Genomic DNA, 20,851 nt, shown 5'->3' with positions numbered 1-20,851 from the left:
TTGCATGGTTTAGGTAGAACTAGAATGAATCTTGTGAAGAGAAGGTCAAGGTCAGATATTAATGCCCCTTTTTAAAACAGTCCTTCCCTCCACCCTCTCCCAACCTTCCGTTTTGTGCAATACTGGCATCGCTTTTCATCCTCTGAAGCACATTTTAGATCTGTCTGGATTAAACAGGTTGCCTGAGCCCGTACCAGTAGCAGTTCACAAGAGAGGAAACTCCCCTCCAACCGTGCAGGTAGATAGAGACCGAAATCCGAGAGTAAAAGACACACGTGTGATTCCCCCCCGCGCACCCCCCCGTCCCTCCCTGTCACTCACACCTCCCCGTTAAGTCATGTTCACTTATGGAGGTAAGCATCCAGCCATAGATCTCCAGATTTCTTTAGGGACCTGTGGAAAGAAACACGAAGAGAAGTTTGTTTGGCACGTGCATCTTCCCTACGCCGTTTTGTTCCTACAAAAATGCCTGTTACCGAATTTGAATATGAATCCTTAGGACACCGAATGTCTTTCCCCAGTATAGCAGATACAGCAAGAAGAGCTATGTATTTTGCTCTTTAGACCCCCAAAGTGACCAGTTTGAGACTCAGTGAGCAAGAGCTTCACCTGATGCCCACTGTGTTCTCTGTAGTCCCTCTGGCCTTGAATAAACAGCAGAGCAGAATTGCCTGGGCTTGCCACGTTGTACCTCTGAGGGAGCTTCCCCACTTCCCCCCAGGAATTCTCCTGCAGAATTTCCCATCTGCATCAGCTCCACAAATATTTTATGTGACAGATCTGAGCTGGTTTGGGCCCAAAAGTCCTCCGACAAACAGAATTCAGTCTGGAGGCTGGAAAAATAGCTTAATACGTTTTACGGGAGATGATCCTTCTATCGAGAGGGCAAGTAATCGCTGAGACGGTTTCTGAGAACTTGTGTAGGGACACAGGCTCTGCATGGTGGGATGCTGGGCCTCACCCTCCCTGGGTCTCAGTGTTGCAAGCATTTTCCTGTGCTAATTGGATATCCAAGAGGAAGTTTTGAACCAGTTTCCAGCCCTTCTGCATGTTGGGGCCAATCTGCTTTACTTTGCATTTGCTTAGAATGGTTTGAGAGTGGAGATCCCTGGCCTGCAAAATACTTTCTCATGTTCCCTCTCATGAATTATTCCCCTTGGAGTAACTGAGACAGAAACGTTATCCCAGTATCTGCCTGACAAGGACTATTAGGCTAGGCTTCAACTATGTCTATAGGGAATAGTCCTTTGCTGCTGGCAGGGCTCAAATGGGAAAGAGCACGGGCTGTAACCTGACTCATTCCCCTTTGATTCATCTCAGTTTGCAGCCTGAAGACAGGCTGCCAGCTCCCGAAAGCAAGAATCATCAGCTGGCAGAATAGCATTTTAAAAGATATTATAAAAAAAGTCCCTATTTGATCAGGTTAGTAGCCATCTAAAGGCTAAGTACTCAGTGCTTCGATGGCAGTGCTCTGGTTGCAGAAGCTGCTCTGGGGGACAGTTGCTTCTTCCCCCATGATGTAGTGAAGCAGCTTCCCATCTGTTGTCACCTGGCGTTAGTCCACTAAATCAGCGGAGCTGTGTCACCTCTGCTGTGGGTCAACATTGCTGCAGGTGTTCCTTGGACTGCGATATGAAGATTGTTAACCTCGTGACACCAGATTACAACATATCGACATGGTAATTCTGCAGGGTCTATAGTGTCCTGAATTCTCTGTACTAGAAAATATGGGATGTTCATGTAACAATGAATTGCAAGCTGCAGATGATACTAGAAGACCTTACCCAACGATGTCTACGAATGCTTTGCCAAGAGGCTTCTCTTCATATTGGACTCCATACTTGGCACATAATGACTTCACCAAAGGTTTCACCTTCCAGAAATTGTGCCGTGGCATTGTTGGAAACAGGCTTGAACAGAGAAAGAGAAAACAAACCTGAGCAAACTCTAGAGACTAACCCCAAGGGATGGGCATCTCTCTCTGCCTCCTCATTGGGGCTAATTATTAATGTCTTCTACTCAAGCTGTACAAGCAGACAAAAGAAAGAGAGGCACAGAGAGGCATCCATGCTTTACAGTCCTCTGTTTCAAGGAGGCTTGTGAAAACTGAACGCATTGATTTCCCACCTCTGGAAGCTCATGGGACAGAGAAGCAGGTAAGGAAGAACTTGGGATCACCTTGCCCTGTGCTGTTCAATGGAGATTTCCTAAGCTGACTTCCAAACCAGTCAGCCTTACCCTAAATGCCGTTTCTTTTACATTTTGTGTTGTCACTGGCAACAGCCTGTCCAGATGGCCCTGGTTTTAATATCTTTCCTGAAACCTGGTACCCAGCAGCGTACACAGTCCCACAGAGCTGTCCCATGCTGTAAAACGCTGAAGTGCGTTTAGTCAGGGAGAGGAAATTTCTGAACTGGATACTCAAGATCAAGTAGTTAGCTTAGAATATGAGTCCATAGCCGTTGTAACTGGTAGACTCGTACCACTGACCCCTAATTAAACCCCAAATTAAAATTGTGAGAATGAGAGCTGAAGTATTTGGTAGCAAGAGAGAAAGATGCCATGCCTGTAGTAGAAGCAGGCTATGACCCCCAGTAGTCTGGGACTCTCTTTCCTTGGCATATGGTAGTGCTCCAAAGATCCTGCCCCATCCCACACACGTGCCTTTAGCAGACTTTCCCTCGCCTCAAGGCCAGTGTTGTGCCAACCTGGCAATGGCCCATTGACTCTGTACCCATACTCACTGGTGCTCAATTTGAAAATTCAGGTGCCCGGTGAACCAGTCGTTGAAAAAGGACTGCTCGATATTGCAAGTGGCCGCCACCTGTGAAGGCAAGAAAGCCACTATGAAGATTGCTGAAGTCTCACCCTAAAATCAGAACGAAGCTTGTCTCGCCTGTGGCAGGGGCTGGTAATGTGTCTTACTGCCCTACTGAGCTGTCAGAGCGCAGAAGACTGCCGTGCTGAGAGAGCTGGTGGCAGCAAGGGGAGCTTTAATCCTCCTTCGGGGCTTACTGTCAACTGCTGTGCTGACCATGTCTCCACGGGTTTGGCCGGTGGTAAAGGGGACAATATAAATAAGGAGGCAGTTTGTGGACATTTGGTGACGAGTCACATAGCAGTCCAGGTATAGGCTCCTAAATCTCAGCCTTTCCCCTTGGAGATCAGATGGTTGATAACAGTACCAAGGTGGAAAATGAGGGAGGAAAAACACACGGACACAGAAAGCCTGCTTCCCCCATCCCATCTAGTTATTGTCCGGTTTGCCTTAAGTGCAAGATCTGAATATTCTGGGAATATTTCTTAGCTACTCTTGCTATTAATGATTGTACAATTAGGTAGTCTTTCTTAAAATCCTCTTACACTCTGAACTGGCTAAGCTGTGACTTCTACATAGTACCCGTAGGAGATGATACACTCTCCTCGCCCCCCCAGGATGCATCCTAAAACCCCATCAGTGTCTAAGAAAGAGGCTTATCTCCCTCCACACACATTTTCTCTCTCTCTCCCCATCTTTCTCTCTCTTGTAATCCCCCTCCCCAAATCTCTCGCTCTCACAACCTCTCTCTGTCTACAAATTCCAGTTGCATAAAGTGCTTAAGCGAAGGCTTAAGGTGAACACCTGAACACTCCCATGACTTCAGTGAAGCTATTCAGGTGCTTAATTTAAAACAAATGCTTAGGTGCTTTCCTGAAGAGTGCTTTTAGCACTTTTATTTTTTTAGTGCTTTTAGCACAAGGGAGAGAAATTGACTGTCAGACTGTGAAAGCTCACCTTCAAGGCCCCATTAACAGCTACAAATACTAATTAACACATGAGATGATTTCTTCTCTCAGCTCAGTAATACCAAATTCATATGCCCAGTGTCAAAGTTGCTCTCATTATTCTCTAGGTCTGAATAGGACTTGGAGCACTGTAAATAAGAGGTGTCCTTTCAGCAGGGTGGATTTGTCTGACCAGGCATTAAAAAGATGTAGAAAGCAGCTGGTTTTCATTTCAGTCCTTATTGCTGAAATAGAAGCTTTAGAAATATGTTGGGCGCTCTCTTCAGCTTTGATTTTCATCGGGGCTCTTCTATTCGTTCATATGTATATGCCAAAATACACCACAGAGGAAAGCCAAGTCATGCTTCTTGAGCCTGATGCTCCCTCAAATCTGAAAGAACAAACTATAACCTTTTGATTGTCAAATTAATGACAGAAGGTTGGCCTCCCGTGTCTTGACACAGCACTACTGGCTCTGGGGAGAACATCTTTATGGGAGGCATCATGGACAGAGATCGTATACTGGTACCTGGGGATAATGGTAACCTGTCTGCTCTTTGAGCAAATTTCTAATCCATTTTGGGGTGAGTCAGGAGTATTATTTCCCCTCCCGGTTACCTGAGAGCTAAGCCAGTCTCTGTGCTTCTCACAATCAATTTCCATTGGAATGTGATTCATCTGGGTGACCCACACAAACCAGTGACTCTCCAGAAACCTTCAAAACCAAACAGGCAAAAAGCATGACAATTTATATTGCAGACCAGGATACGAGGTAAATAGCGTGGGGTTTACGGGGAGCAGCAGGAGACACAACGTGCAAAGAGAGTGTTTCTCCGAGGTATGGAAGTAAACACATCCCTTTCTGTGGAAACCAGAGAGAATCACTTCTGTGATGAATTTCTCTTCCCCTCTTTATACCTCTGGGCCCAAGGCAATTATGATTAAATACAAGGAGGGCATCCTACTGGGCTATCCCTCTTCCTCACAAGTGGATTGATCTCTCATGCTACTTTTGCCTTTTGGTAAATAAAGATGATCCAACTCCCTGAAAAAAAACCAAGCCCCGATTTAGAAATTCTCAGAACTGTTTTCATCTTTCTCATTGCTTGCTGGACATATATATACTAATTTCAAAATCCACCTGCCCATTGGTGTTAGCTTTCTGGGTGTCAAGCTTAGCACACTGGAGCTCCCGGCGTCCTTTTGCTCTCTCAGTACCTTTACCATAAGTCTCAACTCTGCACTGGGCTGGGTATTGCTTTGGAGCGGCTTTTCTATTGCTTATGGTATGTAACCGCATTTTTAGCACCGGTACAACAGTCTACAGGAATGCACTTTCTTCTCTTTATTTACCCAAAGTAGTTTCTCTATGCTGAGACTTAGAGGTATGTTGACAAGGTAGTTGTCCAGAAGCATCCTTGTTCTAGTCCTTAGGCTTGTTTTCTGAAAGAGCAGATGATCTGAATTTGCAATTTTGCCTTTCTTCTTGCACTTTTAGCTTAATCAAAATATGAAAGTTTTGGAAACAATAGGTTGGTTGTCATAAGTTTTTCAGCTTGATTTCAGACCAAAAAGGTTGGCTAGGCACTTACACAAATGCATGTCTTTTGAATCTCCTGTTTTCCTTAGGTCCAAAGTGTTTTGAAACTATGAAAACTTAAGTCATGAAGGTTTTTGTACATCTGTTGCCATTTCTTTTTATTCAAAAAACGAAATTTTTTTAGAAAATGTTTTTCACTGTGATGAAATGTTTTCCTAAAACTAATTCTGACTGTGGGACTAAATGCTGCCCTGTGGTATTAGCCAGAAGAGTCGCAGCTATTGCATGCAGGATAGAAATTCCTGATAGAAAACATGAATTCAGTGCTGCCATGTGGAATACTGTGACCATTCAGTGTGTAAGCATCCCAAGCCCTGCCATGCCCGATTCATTTTGGCAGCTCACGCTTGTAGTTCATGTTTTTAGGTTTCTCACTGAACTCTCCATGCATCAGTCAAACAGCAGTTGGCTGATTAATACTGTTTCTGTACTAAGAACAGCAAATCATGAAGCCTGGTAATGATAAGGGGCCAGAAGAGGGGACAAAATCAAGAGGCACAAGAAGCACTTCTCCATGGACTGAAGGAGGTGGCTTTGGAGGGGTCGGACTGGAGGGTAGGGGTAGGAACACTTTGATTTGTGGTGTGAAACGGCTTTCTGAGGTCCAAACCTCTGTGTAGAAGGAATGACGTGTGCGTGTAGTGTACAGGCCATTCATCCTCCACACTGGGAGATGATAAGAGGTAAGCGAAGCAGTGGGAATACCCAAGATAACACACAGTGAGATCAATGACTGTAGAGAATCTAAATAGGGAAGGCCTATGGGGCACATCAGAGCTGAGACTTGGTTCATCTGGCACGGGAGGGAGGGGAGATTATCTCCTACCTGACAAACGTGAGGAGAGACAGGGATCCCAGAAGGCCATAGAATGGGATGTATGTGATGAAGTAGCGCATGTAGTAGCTGATGGCCCAGGCTAGGTCCTAGGGGAAGAGAGAAGACATTAGGCATCACTTTGCCTAGCTCATATAACGTGTCCTTGCTGGGGATGTTAGGGACGCTGGGTAATTAATACAGCAAAGTGCAATCCCTGCCCACTGGCCTCCCTCCCTACTCAAGTGTGATTTCTTGTGAGCCAGCCAGACCCCATAAAGATTGAGGGAACGTTTCACTCACCGCCCAGAACCTGCGCCTGATCATGGTTGAGATGATTTGGATTTGGAAATACACAGGGATGAGCAGAGGCGGGAAGACTGCAAAGCAAAGGGAAATGTTTTGGCCATCAGAGGGGTGGAAAGGCGTCTGACATGAGAGTGAGCCAGTGATTTAGGACTGGTTCTAGGGAAAGCCTGCCTAGCACTGGTGAGAGAGGTGAAGGGCTGGTGGTTGCCTTTCTGTGAAGAAAGAAGGCTCTGCTTCACACCCATTCTTCTTGACTTATCAAAGAGCATTGACTGGCAACATGCATTTTTTCCATGGAGCCTCTCACACAGAGGTTATTTCCCAGTCTCAGTTGTTTGCCTTGCCTAACACCACACCGGCAATGTTCAAGCTGCTTGGATATCATTGAGAATATATTGAAGTGATTTTGGGACCTGCACAGGGGATGGTGGTCCTGAGGAAGGGAAAGATGAGTTGAGACTTAAGGAGTTGCTCTGCTAACACAGTAGGGGCTGGAAAGGTCAACTGGCATTCAGGGAAAAAGGCAGAGTGCAGGGCAGATACTCACTGAGGAAGAAGTACTCGTGCTGGTGGTTGTAAGGCAGGTACTTCAGCTTCTTCTTGCCATACTGCAGGGCACAGAGGAGAAAGCTCAGGCTTGGATTATGACACTCACATGTAAGAGAAGATTCTCTGCAATACTTCTTTGCTTACTGACTGGGGAGTTTTGACAAAATTCCCACACCAGTAAAGGTAAAAACTGTTTTGATATGGTTAAATATCTTGACTTTGTAATTGTGCTAGATGTAAATTCCTTTTTTAAGTTTTCTGGCTTGATATTCAGGTAAGTTCTATTTACTTGAGAGCCTGAGGGCATTTTAATGCATTTCTCCACCTTCTGCCGTGCCTGAGGCTGTGCTAAGAGCTGCTATCACCTCCATCATTACCAATACAAACATGATAGGCATAAAATCTGACCTTTGGTAAGTCACTACACAGGATATCAGTGGAAGACAATGATCCTTGGGTAGTCTTCCATGCGAGATGTCCTAGCCATTGATCCTTTTTGACTTCTGCAGCCATCAGCCCCCATGAACTCCTGCCATTAGCCAGGTCTTGTGAAAGCTTACTTTACCAACAGTGGGAAAACTAGCATGGTCCTTAGCTGTTACTACGGCAAGTCACACAGACGTGCTTAAATCTATAATGGCGTGTCACTGGTTTGACAGGTAAGTGATAGAAATAGAGTGCTGTCGTTGAGAGCTATTCTGCACTGATTCCTGTGTTACTATGGTCCATCTACAAAGAGCAGATGCAGAGAAGTTTCTCCAAACACAGGTTCAGACCTTGGGTTGTTGCATTTTTGCAGGTGCCCATTTCTTTTCAGTGAAAAGAGGGAGCCAAGAGCACCCGGTCTCCTAACCTCGTCTCCTTAGTGAAATATCTAGAGCTATACAGAAGTGTCTTTTTTGAGCTCCAGGAGTGTCCACACAAGGAGCTAATGCATAGAGAATCTGGATTGCTGTGAACTTGCATTTTTGCTTCCAGGATAGCAGCTTCCCAATGAAGGTAAGTCTTGTAGCACCAATAAATCAGCCACATCATTGACTCTGATCTGAGCTCTGAAAGGCCGTGTGCTTAGCATCATCTGGAAAAGGATTATATACAAGTGTGAAAGGGTATTGGGACAGATTGATGCTGGCCTAACATTTCAGATGTTTTGTAGGAGGGAGATCCAGTTTTCCTTGTGGTCATAAATGTTTACATTCTTAGTTTTTCCTTTAAATGGCAGAACCATGGTCTTCTTTTAAACCCAGTTATCAAGCACAAGATTTTCCAATGGGTTGTACCCACACATTTAAGAGTGTGATACTGATTTACAGCTTCTAGATAATGGCTTTTTTATACCCCAGGAGAAGGCTTTCATTTTAATCATATATAAGAGCCCTTCTGCCTCTTGAAAACTCTGTGTGTGCAAGACGTTCTCTATACATGTCCATATACCAGCATGTACGGCCCCTACATGTGTCTGGAGTTACTTTCTCAGTAGTATAAAAGCTGGCTGAGAAACCATTAACTTTTTAATGTTGTATTTCCTGGTGTTGTACTTGCTGCAGATGTTTCTTTGTTTGTTTTCTTTGGTTTGTTTTTAAAACTAGAAATCCTTGTTCCATTATAAACAAGACCAGGGATAGTACAAGGTTTGTGTCCTTAGTGTAGGTTTTTATACAATAGACAGTAAATATTTTGGCTCTAGAAGGACAGATTGGATTAAAATACCTTAAGGTAGACTGTTATTTCATGTGCAGCATAACAGTACATAGTTAATGTAAGAAAGTATTGCTTATGCAAGCAATATCCCCTCAACTGCATGGGAAAGGCTCCAGTGGAGAGGACCTTGAACAGGCTGGCTGGAGCACAGCTGGACTGACAAACACTGGAAGATATTTTCTGTGCAAATGGAAGATCAGTTTTGAAATGTTCTTGATGAAGTATTGAGGAACACCATATTTTCCCCTCACGTTGACATTTCAAGCCAGCAGGATAAAGTTTTCTTTAATGACTTTCTACTTTCTTTCCGGTCTTGTCTTGATTGCTTTTCCCAAGCTATCCCATAACACTTTTTTCTGTGGTCAATATAGGAAATGGATAGGGAATATAGTCAATCTTGCTCTTCAGCCCAAGGTTTGGGAGGGTGTGAGGGCCAAACTCCTATCAGACAACATAGACAGATGAAATCCCTGGATGAAGCATTTACTTTTTTAGCATTCGTGGAAGTCCTAACCCTAATTAGTCCCTTCCAGCCTGAGGTATTCTATGATTCTATGAAGTCTTGACTGTGTAAGTCATGTCTACCAATGCTAGCCAACTCCTGGTTTTGCACAAGCATTCTCTGAAGCCCTTTAGAACAATGGTTTTCCACATTTTACCCACTTTGCCTTACCTCAACAGGCTGTGTATCTCCGAGGACGAAAATATGCAGCATGTTCACATCTGGGTCCTTCTTGAAAATGTTGGGCTTGGCATGGTGTTGGAAGTGACGATGGTTCCACCAGTTTGCAGAGGCACCCTGGGCAAATACAAGAATAAGGAGTTAATCCATGGAAAAGTACGGTTCCTCTAACGGTAGGATTACCCATTCATTTCTATAAACTAGAACAGATTACGGCCAAACTCTTATTTGCTTATTTGCTTTTGAAATAGCAATAAGCAGTAAGTCGCTAAGCTGGTTTCAGAGGGGTGGTTTGCCCTCGCTACGGCTCATCCATATTGAAAGAACAGGGAATAAACATACTTTGAGTGAGTTGTGTGTTACCATGTCTTCCCACATGTGAAGCTGTTATTAGTAGCTGGATGGTAGGCTATTTCCCCTTGCTGCCTTACTGATTATTATACTGGTTTCCCTCTATTGCCTGTGCCTGTAAGGAACCCGGCAAGACAAAGTGGGTTTGGGAGAACGGGCAAAGCTATGTCCCACCCCCTATAAGTTCCTACTGCAGGTGGATGCCCAAATGCCTTGGACCTTGCACTGGACCTTGCCCAGGACAGAAGTTCTGATGGCATCTTGAATGGATGGAAGGTAGCAGGGTGGGACATTTGAAAAATACTGTACCTTAGTGTGAAGGAGGTGGAGGGCATGGCAAAAATGTGATGTTAAAATAGGGTTTTATGCAATTTAATAAGCTTTGTCCTCAGCTGCTATAAATCGGTACAGTTGCACTGAAGCCTGTGGAACTACAGCTTGTGTTCTCTAACAGCTATGGTTATGATCTCTTATCTCTTCTGCACAACAGCTCCATGTGCAATGGTCACTAACTTCTCCTCTGTGCATCTGCTCGCTGTGGAAAGGCTTAGAGCTGCGGATTCCTACTTTGACACAGTCAAAGTGACTGCAGCTGTTTCCGCAGCGCCCTGGGTCCATAATGTCCTTTACCTTCAGGTGTCCAATGACAAACTTGTGGACGATGTGGTTCCAGGAAGACTTCTTGAAGACAGAGAGGTGTCCAAAATCATGTTGCAGCCACCCTGCCTGGGCCTGGGATGAGGGGAAATAAAGTAGTTAGAAAGCTCTTTGAAATCAAAGTTAAGCACGAAAGGAAACGGAGATAGAAGGCAAGTTGGGAGTGCGAGGAAGAGGGGGAATTAATTGAAGTGAGAAGGTGAAGATCTCTGTTTTCGTTCTGGAGGGGAACATAGAATCATAGAATCATTCTGGTTGGAAAAGATCCTTAAGATCATCGAGTCCAACCGTAAACCTAACACTACCAAGTCCACCGACACGTGGAAGGAAAGGCCAAAGGGGTGATAAAAATGTGTGAGCCGCAATCAGCAGTGGGTAGGGCTGGCCAGAAGGCACCACAGTGGCAGGTACGTTGTGAATATTTTTCACTGGTATGACTGTTTTGCACTGGTAATTAATCTAATACAAAAAGTTCAGCGCACACTGGCCTTCTCCTGAGTGATTTGTGTAGCCAGTATGCTCTGTGCCACTACTTCTCACCTGGGAAGTTGTAAGGACGCAGGCGAGGATGAGAGTTGTGATCCAGCCAGTACCAAAGTATGAAACCATTAACCAAGCCAAAACTTCCATTGCAATAATATGGCCCAAGTAAAGAGAGAAGAACAAAGGATTCGCTCTGAACAAGTTCATGTCCTCTGCTGTCTTCCTCAGGGTCCGGAAATCCTCCACCAGCTGGGACTGCAAAATAGACACGCAAGACACAGTATGCAGCTTGTAAGTCAGTCTGAATGTGTCTGAGGAGGGAAGGCCAACTTCCATACGAAGGACCCGGGCTGTTTCTTGCATTGGTTGGCTACTGCAGAGGTAAGGAAGGACCTACCTCCATATTCACACTGTATTCTAGCTTTTCATAGCACTTTCCTATGAATAAACATCCTGGCTGGTCTGAGCCCACGTCCTGACCTTTTGCACCTTGAGCTAGGAGAGTAATTCAAGGCTGCTGCTGTGAATCAGCGGCACTACCTGGCTCTGTTGGCAGTTACATCAGCTGATGACTCCCATCTGAATGAGCTTTACAAGTATTAAAGAGGCAGCTGGAGAAGGAGATAATTCAGTCCTATGCATAATTCCAGAGCTCTGATGGTGAGCACCCAATACCAGAGCACCCGTGGTCTATTTAATATGCAGGTCAGCTACCGTGCAATCATTCATGAAGAGCATTCCCGGGTTAATGCGGGTTAGCGTCGTCACTCCTATTGTGAGTGATACAGATATATCATAATCATGGCCAGTCACAAACAACGGGACAGGATTGAGTTTCGTGGCAAGAGCTAGTCATGCCACGCACTGTGCCTGAATAATGAATGAACGGACTGTCTGGGAGGGACACAGAGCTGCCCTGAGGATGCGGAGCGGGTGGAAAAGGTACTTGGTGGGTTGCTGCTCCTTAAGCACAGCCACCGAAATGAGGTATCTGGTTCACCTCACTCATAGGTGCCTACTGCTCGTGCCATGCGTGGCACAAATATAGCTGCTCTCCGGAGCTTTGCTGGTACTGGGCTCAGCAGGATAAACCAGTTTGAGTCTCAAAGGGGTATTTCCCTGGGAGTTAATCTGTCAAAGGGAGCTGCAGAGCAAACAGTGAAAGAGAGTCAAGTCTTGTTGAGGTGGTGAGCAACTTGTTTGCAAGTGTTTTCAGACTTCTTTGCCCACTCCTCTCCTTCCCCCGTAACAGGCAAGCGATAACATGTGTTTTAGAGCTTGGTCACCAGAGAAGGAATAGCAGAAGGGACACCAGTCACAAGGGCTGGTGCACAATTCCCAGTCCACGTGTCTCAGTTCCCATGTCCCTTCAGGGTGGGATAAGTCCAGCCTGGGCACCTGGAATGGGCTGCTAGAAATCAGCTGTCGGTGGCTCTATGGGAAAGGAAAGGCTTGTACAGCCAGCCTGCATGTGTCGCCTCCCTCCCACATGCATTTTAATCTATACTGGGATGCACACATTGCTACATGCAGATGTTCAGTCGCTGAGCACTTTCTTCCCTCTCTGGAGCTGCCTGTAAGTGAAGAGACCTTTATAATCTGCCTGCCTCTGACCTGGAGGACATCCCGAGAGGAAAAAAATAGTGGAACATACCCATCATAAACCCCAGCTCAGAAACAAATACTCACGTTTTTATCTCGGTCCTGGCTAGGTTCCCCTGGAGAAAGCTCTCCAATAAGTAATGGCTTGAGAAACTTTTGCACCAAGGTGGGATTGATATGGAAGGCCTGGAATGCATCCTGGAGTGGAAATATGAGTAACTGTGAGAGATTCAGGAGTAAGCTGTTCCTTTCTACTCATTGTGTCATTCCTGTCCGTCTCCAGCACTGTCCTCTGCAGTCGTCCCCCCATGTTACTGTGAAAGAGGGGTGCCAGGCTGACGTCCATCTCTGTGACCGCTGCTCAGTGCAGTACTTCTGCCAGGGGCTGATGAATTTACTTATCTGGTAGGAAGTGAATGGGGAGACCTGGGCTGCTATCTAGACATATGGTGAAAGGCACCTCAAGAAATGTTTTTCTAAGCAACTAAATACCTAAATCCTGTTAATTCCCTTAGAAGGCAGGCAGAGAGGAATTTGTGCAAATCCCCACTAGGATATAAATACCCTTTGAAAGTCTGCTGCCTGGAGGCAATTCAAGAGAGGGGGTGACTGGGGTGACTGAACCTGGACATGACTGCAGATACAAAAAAATAGTACTGGATCTTTTGGCCAGACCTGTAGATCCCAGCACTAACACAGCTGAGTGAAAAGTGGTGACTCTTCGTTTTGGAGACTGCCTTTCTCTTTTTGTTCTGGAAGATGAGTAACTGAATGCTACCTTAACTCTTCTTTATTCTAGAACCATATTCTAGATATACAGGCAATTCTATCTCCATGTAAGTCCAAGTAGAATGTCTTAGGAACCAAACCAAAAACTTGATTGTATACCAGAACTTTAAGCAATTGCTTTAAAGTGCTTGCTATCAAACTTTGCAGTGGCTAGGGCCCCATTCAAAAAAGCACTTACACCAAAAAGCAACTTTATTCATTACTCTGAAATATGCTAAGGAGTTTAACAGTCTTGAAGAGCTGCTAGTTATCAATACCTATGATAAGACTTCTTGTTATTTCTACTGTGCTGTGGTATACGGTTGCTTGTCCCTATAAGAGGCCCATTAATCTTTTGTGAGACTGCGTGCCTATTTGCTGTTCGGTACCTGCCTTGAACGTTGGGGACATCTTACTGAAGTCTCTCAAACATGTGATAATAGACATAAACAGCTTGTTAAGTTTCAGCAGCAGAACCTAACTGAGGGAGGAAACTTGTGAAACGAATCCTATCCCATATACTCCTGAGGCTGGGAAAGCAGGAAACCCAGCTGGAATAATACTTTTCTTATCAAGACTTCTAATATGGAAAGACAATGCCTTGTTTGTAGAGTCTTTTTGAACCTGGCATTCTTGAGTTTGCCTGGCTCTTCTTTTTCTGTATTCCTTCCCCTTTTCACATGTTTTTGTCTAGCTATGCCCTACAGATACCTGGTGGGAGCATATATTTGATGCATCTGCTGCTAGTAGTGAGATCTTGCACAGCCCTCCTTTCACATGGCATGGCTTGAATTTTAACTCCAAAGATAGTGGTAGGGACAGTAAGTTGATGAAGGTCAGAAACTCTTACTCTGTCCTTGCCCTTTTCTTACTGCACAGAACTGGAGTTAACTCCAGAAAATCACCTAGGAGAGCTGTAAAGATGTAATTACATGAAGCGCTAAGACTGGTACAGAAAAAACAGTCAAACCCAGAAGTCAGGAGTACCGTGCTTCAGCCTTTCCACCTTTGTCCCATTGCCTAACAATAGTAGGGGCCAACTAAAATCTCACTTCTGGCTCTAAACACAAAAGGCAGGCTGGAAAGTACTCACTGGGTCCAGCTGACCCTTCTGGGAGTTGACCTCCATCAAAAGTCTAGCTCTGGTGTTCAAAAATACCAGCCAAAAACCTTGGTCCCAAAGTCCACCAAAATCAATAGAGACTTTCACCTGATTCCAAGACTTTGGATTGAGCTTCGAAATAATATTCTGAGCATAGAAGTTTGCTGTGGGAGGCATAGAAGGAGGGAGAGTGAAAGCTGACCTGAGCCATTTAACTTGAAGTTAAAGAAATGATATATGAGAAGTTAGAGGTGTAGCATTGGTAGGGGGGTGGAGGGGAGAGATGAGCTAGCTACAGGTGGAGGAGAGAAATAAAACTCTGTGGAATAATTTAAAGATTGTAAAAAACATAAAATGCCAGAGGCTATGGGGGTAGAAGTAAGGAGGGGGAAAAAAGTAATTTCAATGGGGGAGGCAAACCAAAATGCCAGAAATGAAACTGAGGTGCGTTTCTTGTGTAAAGCACCAGAATTTCCTAGTTACTCTCAGCTCAGCTCTCGTGCCAGTACCAAAGTGCCCAAACTTTCCTCTTTTGTAACCAATTTCAGGGACAGAGTGATCCCTGTTACCACAGGGGGAAGTTTAGATCAAATTGTCCAGGTCCACTCATGAAGGCTGCATCACTGGCAAAATTTATCCTGGCACGAGTGAAACCCATGCTTTTTGACTGCATTGGGTTAGCCGCTGGTGTTACTTCATTGGTGCCAAAATGAAGATAAAACTCTAGGGCCAGCAAAGCTGTTTCTACAGCCCTGTGCTGCAGACAGTTTGGAGTTTCCCATGCAAAGAAATACTTGTCCTGAATCATCAGCTTCCTTCTCTACTTTGAGGAATTTAATTTGCTTTACCATAATTTATGCATACTTCACCCTCTCTGGTGTTATCCTCACAGCCCGTCTGAGGTTAAGAAATGCTGTCCTCTCCCTTCTACAGAGGGGATGATACACTAAAGGACTGACCTGCCCAAGGTTACAACTGGTAGCAGACCAGGCTTAAGCCTCTTTTACTAGTGCTTCAGTTATCGTAGCATTTTCAGCTCTTGGACCTATAAATGTGTCACTGAAACATGAAGTCTGGTTGCTACTTTTCTTCCCTGGTACAATTTACAGATGATGTGAAAGAGGAGGGAAGAGCAGAATGAGCGGGGATGTGAATAGCTGACTGTACTTGCTGCAAGGTTTTGCAATTTTGGGTGAAAAAAAGGGAAGAAGGCGAAAGAGGGAGAAGGTGAACACATAAGAAGCAAGACTCTTGACTCAATATTATTTAAACTAATGGGGAAAAAGAAGTCTTTGGAGGTGCGCTGGGTACCGCCTGATCACTGTGCTGGAGATCTCGCTGATTCGTGTTGTATTAATTGGGGGGTGACTCAGAACAGCAGCGTCTGCCTGACCACCTAAGAGGTATTTTTGTCTACCTGGGGCTTCCCTGCCAGCAGCCTGTCTGTTTTCTAAACATGCTTATAAACGCTCTGCCACGACTTTTCCAGGGAGAGTTCTCCTCTGCCTCTGAACTTCATAGCCTCACATCCTTCTGGATGGGCTGAAAAGTAAAGGTTGGAACCGGTCAGAAATGCAATCATGCATGTCAAACCACAGTTGTTACTCAAAACTACACTACCTATCTTCCACTTCACTGCTATCGCAAGCCTATGCCATGAAGGAAATACTGGCAGCAGGAAAGTTTTACCTTCACTGAGAAGTAATGCAGATATATGTCATTGGCATCTGTAGAGAACGGGCTTTTCCAGTACAGCCTCCAAGCAGGAGAGAGAATAACATCTCCCGAATACTCTTACTATCATCCGACAGAAAGCTACAGTGATGGAAGACTTGCTTTTTTATTAGCTATATCTCATGCATCTCCTTTACTAATAGGTCCCAAATGGAAGATACTACCTGAATTTTGAAATTGTCCTCAGTTCTGTACTAGAGGAGATAAAAAGCAAAAGATAGTCTCTGGGAAGCACCATGGGATATTTACACCTGACCTCCCAACTTTGTGGTCTCCTGGCCAAATAAGCTGAAGTGTCTTATGGGAAGTGGGCAAGTGGGAATTATTCCAGCTGCATTTGGTGGAAAAGGCTTCGTATGAGAGGTACGAACTGTACCTGAGCATTTGAAGGGCTTAGTGCAGTCAGTACAAGGACGTTCTTTCACATCCTTGAACATCTCTGAAACAGGCTGCAAGGTGCCCTTGCATGCTCTTGCCTTCATTTTCTGAAGGCAACTGTGCATGATGTGATACCAGAACAGGTTGTCCCACACCAGTCTGCTGTCTCAGCACGTTAAAGTATGACCTAAAATGAAGAAATGCTCAGCGTTGTTAGTACCTGTAGTGGAAATCCGTGCGTAAGCTAGCCTGGGCACTCCTAACCTGACCGGCATGAGCTGGGCGTGCTGAACATAACAGCTGTCATGGAAGCGTCTCGGCTAGCTGCCTTGTGAGCATCCTGAGATGAAGTAGCCCACACATCACCTAGCAGGGGATCTTTAGAGCGGCCCAGCATAGATGTGGAATTCAGGGAGGCTGTCGGTGGGCAGCTGGTGGTAGATGGATACACATGATCCTCTGGAGGATTGGTCCAAGACAAATGGACAAGATGCTGAGGTTCCTTTGGTGCACGTTTGCTGGACTGGAGGTCCTAACTGCACGTGGTGCTAAGGAGAATCTGAGGAAGATGGAAGCCATGTAAGAACTAGGAATGTACGCCTGTTAAACTGGATTTTTATCATTGCTTTTTCCTCCTCCTAAACTCTTCCAGTTGTGCTATCTTGCAACACGGAATGCAACTTGCTAGTTAAGCCTTGACAGGGTCAAGGCCAAGGCTTTCTCACCCTGAATGGGAGAGAGATTGCTTGGCAGTAAACTGTTCTTCACCACAGGGAAGCTAGAAACCAGATGCCAATCAATTCTGGTTTAGGCTCAGAGCGGTGATGAACAATTTGAGAGCATTCTTAAGACCGTGCCTTCACGGATGCTACGGACCCTGGGGAGGTGGGAGGGGGACCAGCAGGACCAGGATCACAAACCTGTGTTTCAGCCTCCCCTGCAAAGATTCGAGACAATTGCAACAGCAGATGCTTTTTGGTTTCTACTGGAGATACTGGAGTTAAATTTTTGGGGATAGGAGTCAAACTCCTCCGGTTTCAGCAGGCCTGTGCTCAAGCAGCTGAAAGTAAAACCTGGCCCATCTTTTTGATGGAGAAAGCTATTCATTCAGAGGATTTCTTGGAAGGGGACAGGAACACCAAAACGCATCTCAGTGCTTCAAGGAAAAGAACGGAAAATAACCACAGACCACAGGCAAATGGAGACTGACGGAAAGGAAAGGGTTAGTAATTCTTGCCAATTAATTCTGCCACACAGAGAGCCTCCTTCTCGCTAAGGTGTTAAGAGCTGTGGGAGACGAATAGTTAATGTTACAGCTTGGTCTCTCCTGCCGCTTACCATGCACATATTCGGAAAAGCTCTGAGGCAGTTTAAATTTTATTAACTATGGGCTAGTGCCCTGGGGAGAGAACAGGCTCTGGGGATGCGCTTGTGAAGAAGGTGGCTTTGAGGGAAACTGCAGACAACAACCTCTGAGGCAATTTGTTCCTTTTTCAAGGTTTTTCTTGCTTGTTTTTGTTTGATTTTGTTGGTTTTTTTTTTTAAATTGCTGAAACCTGAGCGGTAGCTGAAACCAGCTATGAAGTGCAGGAGCCGCTGCAGCAGCAGCAAATGGTTTTCCTTTTTTTTTTCCCCCCTCTTTTCTGTAGAAACCTGTAACTAAATTCTCTAGAGAATTCTCTCCTGGGGAAAAAGCTAAAAAGCTCCTTGTTTTAAAGCCTCCAGCTCACCCTCCTCACAGAAGCAACTTTGAAGCACAGAGCAGCCTCTCCTTAACCCTTTCTTGTGCTCGGCTGCTGCGCCTCTGCATGTCAGAAGCTGCACACTGGAGAGGGGAAGATTTGGGACGCTTGGCTCATGAATCCAGAGCTCCGGGCACAGCACAAACAAGAAACAAAGACAAAACAGCAGGACTTAAGCAGAGCCCAGCAATCTCTACCAACCCATCTTCCAGATGCTGCGAATTGCCACGGCGCAACGGAGCGGCATCCATTTGGACCAAGCTTTTCGCTCCTAAAAAGCGGCGAAAGAGATGAGCTGGGCGTAGAGCAGGTGGTAGAGAGATGGGGAGAGGGAGGCCAGACAGCGGGCTGCACACAAGCTGGCTGACTTGGCAGTAACCACCAGAAGGCAACGAGCTGTCGGGGGTTGCTGGTGGGAGCTGGGAGGCGGCTGCGTGGGTGTCTGTGCGTGGGTCCTTACCGTGGCATCTTCGCCGGCGCAGTGGCTGATCACTCGGTGACCCCCCGGGTGTCTGTTTGCCCACTTGGTGACATTATAAACCTTTCGCTCTATCACCAGCCACTTGTCCGTCCTCAGGTTGTGCTTCTGGATCTCCTCCCAGGTGTAGAAGCGGCTCTGCCCCTCCGGCTCCCCCGACTCCCCTCCTTGCTCACCCCCTTTCCCCATGGGGCCACTCGCTTCTTTGTCTTCTCGCCAAAAAAGGGGGGGGGACACCTGTCCCTGCCCTTCTTAGGGATGTGCCGGAGGGGAAGAGCTTTTCTTGCCTGATTTAACTCAGCTGATGCCCTGCTCTCTCCCGTTCCCTTCGCTCATGTCCTCCCGTCTCTTTGTCTCTCCCTGCCCGGCCCTTGCAATCTCTCCGCTCCCTCCCTTGCTCGGAAGTGCCCCCTAGGCTGGTTCTCCCCGTACTGATGCACTTTCTCCTCGCACACAGCCCTGTTTTGTGGGAAGCTCGGCCCCTTCCACCCCCCAGCCCTCCCCATCCTCCTCCTCCCCCCCCCAGCATCCTCCTCCCCCCCCAGCATCCTCCTCCATTCAGTACCGGTGAGGTTTCCACAGGGATCAGCAGAGCTCCTGCACCAATCCCGGCCCTCCCGCCGCCCAGCTGGTCCCTGCCATTGGCCCTGAGCGATCTTTCGAAGCCCGAAGCCGGCTGCCGGCCAGGCCGGGCCCGGCCCGGGGGGGCCCGGCCCCGGGGGGGCCCCGCCGCCGCTGCCCCTGGCCGCGGGGCCGCTGGGACGGGAGCTGCGGGCATCCCCTCCTCTCCTCTTTCTTGTTTTCTTTTCCTCGGGATTTTGGCTCCTGCTTTAAAAAGCTTCTCCCCCCCTCTTTCACCCCTTTTCCTCCCCTTTTCCCCCCTTTCCCCCCTTTTACCCCTTTCCCCCCTTTTCCCCCCTTTTCCCCCCTTTTCCCCCCTTACCCCCCCTTCCCCCCCTTCCTCCTCTTCCCCCCCTTCTCCCCCCTTCTCCCCTCTTCTCCTCCCTTTCTTCCCCCTTTTCTCCCTTTTCCCCCTTTTCTCCTTTTCTTCCTTTCCCCCCCTTCTTCCCCCCCCCTCCCCCCCCCCCTTTTTCCCCAGAATTTCACCTTACTTCTTAGTGGTGGGCTTAGAAGCAGATTTTGCTTTTCTGCCTGAAATTAGCACTGTTTTGCTCTATTTTGTCATGCTGAATTACCGACTCAATGGCTGTCAGACTTACCAGTTTCCTTTCAGGGCCAGGAGAGGCCACTTTCAGGGCCACTTCATAATAAAATAATCCCTGTCGTTAGGTTATGCAAGGTGTCGTGGTGCAAGGGTAAAAACAATGGAAGAGCATTTTCACTGCTGTCTTTCTCATGTCTGAAGGTGTCTGCCCGCTCTCCAGGGCAAGCGAGTTGTGACCCAGAGCTTTCCCGGTGATAAATATCTTTCCTTGGGACCATTTTGCATTAATAGGTGGAAGGCTTATTAATCCTTTCTGTAGAGGCACCGGCTGATTCTGAGCAGATTTCATATACAAACGTTTTAGGGTACAGACTGCACTCCCTAAGTTACAGCATTCTCTTGCACGATCAAATCTTAGCATTGGAGCAACACTGGCTTCCAGTAGCTCAGACCTTTATTTGTCTCGTCGTTCAATAGCACTGTGTTCCGACCTGGTCTGGAAAAGCAGGGGAAGCTCCCCACATGGTGAACCATCAAATGCTTTAATTCACAACGCTTATTTGCTCTCTAGCCCATTATCGTGTCTTGTTGCTGAAGGATAGCATAGGATAAGAGACCACCTCCGTCAGTGAAAGTGAGATGTGCCTCCAGTCCGGGGGCTGGTGTGCTTCTGTCCGGCCCCAGCTGCAGTTTGGAGCAGGCACAGACAAGGGTGCTGTGTTTTTGCCTGCTGCCATTAGCCCGAAGGAGCTGACAACAGCGAATATCTACAAAATTCTTGCTCCTCTCCTTTTCTCTACCCATGCTCCCTCCCTAGGCAATCGGAACGGAGACTGAAGTGAAAGAACGTGCATCATTTCTATACAGTGAGAATCACTTTGTGGTGCCTTCGTGCCAAGGCACACTACAGGTTTCCTCTGTTTCTGCCTGCTCTTATTGCTGTACAAGGACTTCAGCCTATTAAAGAGTCT

General features: G+C 46.4%; 2 protein-coding genes across 2 annotated transcripts in view; one reads left to right on the top strand and one right to left on the bottom strand.

Moving 5' to 3' along the window:
- Window positions 1-45: 45 nt before the first annotated feature.
- LOC309593313 (acyl-CoA 6-desaturase-like) lies at window positions 46-19,332 on the bottom strand. Its single transcript, XM_082317651.1, has 11 exons — window positions 18,698-19,332; window positions 12,601-12,711; window positions 10,969-11,166; window positions 10,402-10,503; window positions 9,412-9,537; window positions 7,036-7,096; window positions 6,483-6,559; window positions 6,192-6,289; window positions 4,384-4,480; window positions 2,745-2,824; window positions 46-1,910 (listed from the first exon to the last, which is right to left on the bottom strand). The coding sequence occupies exons 1-11, from the start codon at window positions 18,902-18,904 to the stop codon at window positions 1,781-1,783; spliced, it is 1,287 nt and encodes a 428-aa protein (XP_082173777.1). The 5' UTR covers window positions 18,905-19,332; the 3' UTR covers window positions 46-1,780.
- LOC309593310 (acyl-CoA (8-3)-desaturase-like) overlaps window positions 9,503-20,851 on the top strand; it is a gene marked incomplete at its 5' end in the record, with an annotated part of 34,496 nt that continues 23,147 nt past the window's right edge. Inside the window, 4 exons of the mRNA XM_082317644.1 lie at window positions 9,503-9,593; window positions 11,140-11,292; window positions 15,493-15,786; window positions 15,873-17,717. The remainder of the gene's footprint in view (window positions 9,594-11,139; window positions 11,293-15,492; window positions 15,787-15,872; window positions 17,718-20,851) is intronic.

The sequence above is a fragment of the Platalea leucorodia genome, assembly GCF_965183815.1.
Source record: "Platalea leucorodia genome assembly, chromosome: 7".
NCBI classification, from domain to species: Eukaryota; Metazoa; Chordata; class Aves; order Pelecaniformes; family Threskiornithidae; genus Platalea; species Platalea leucorodia.
Note: the sequence above shows the minus strand (reverse complement) of the source record. Positions and strands in the feature narration are given on the sequence as shown.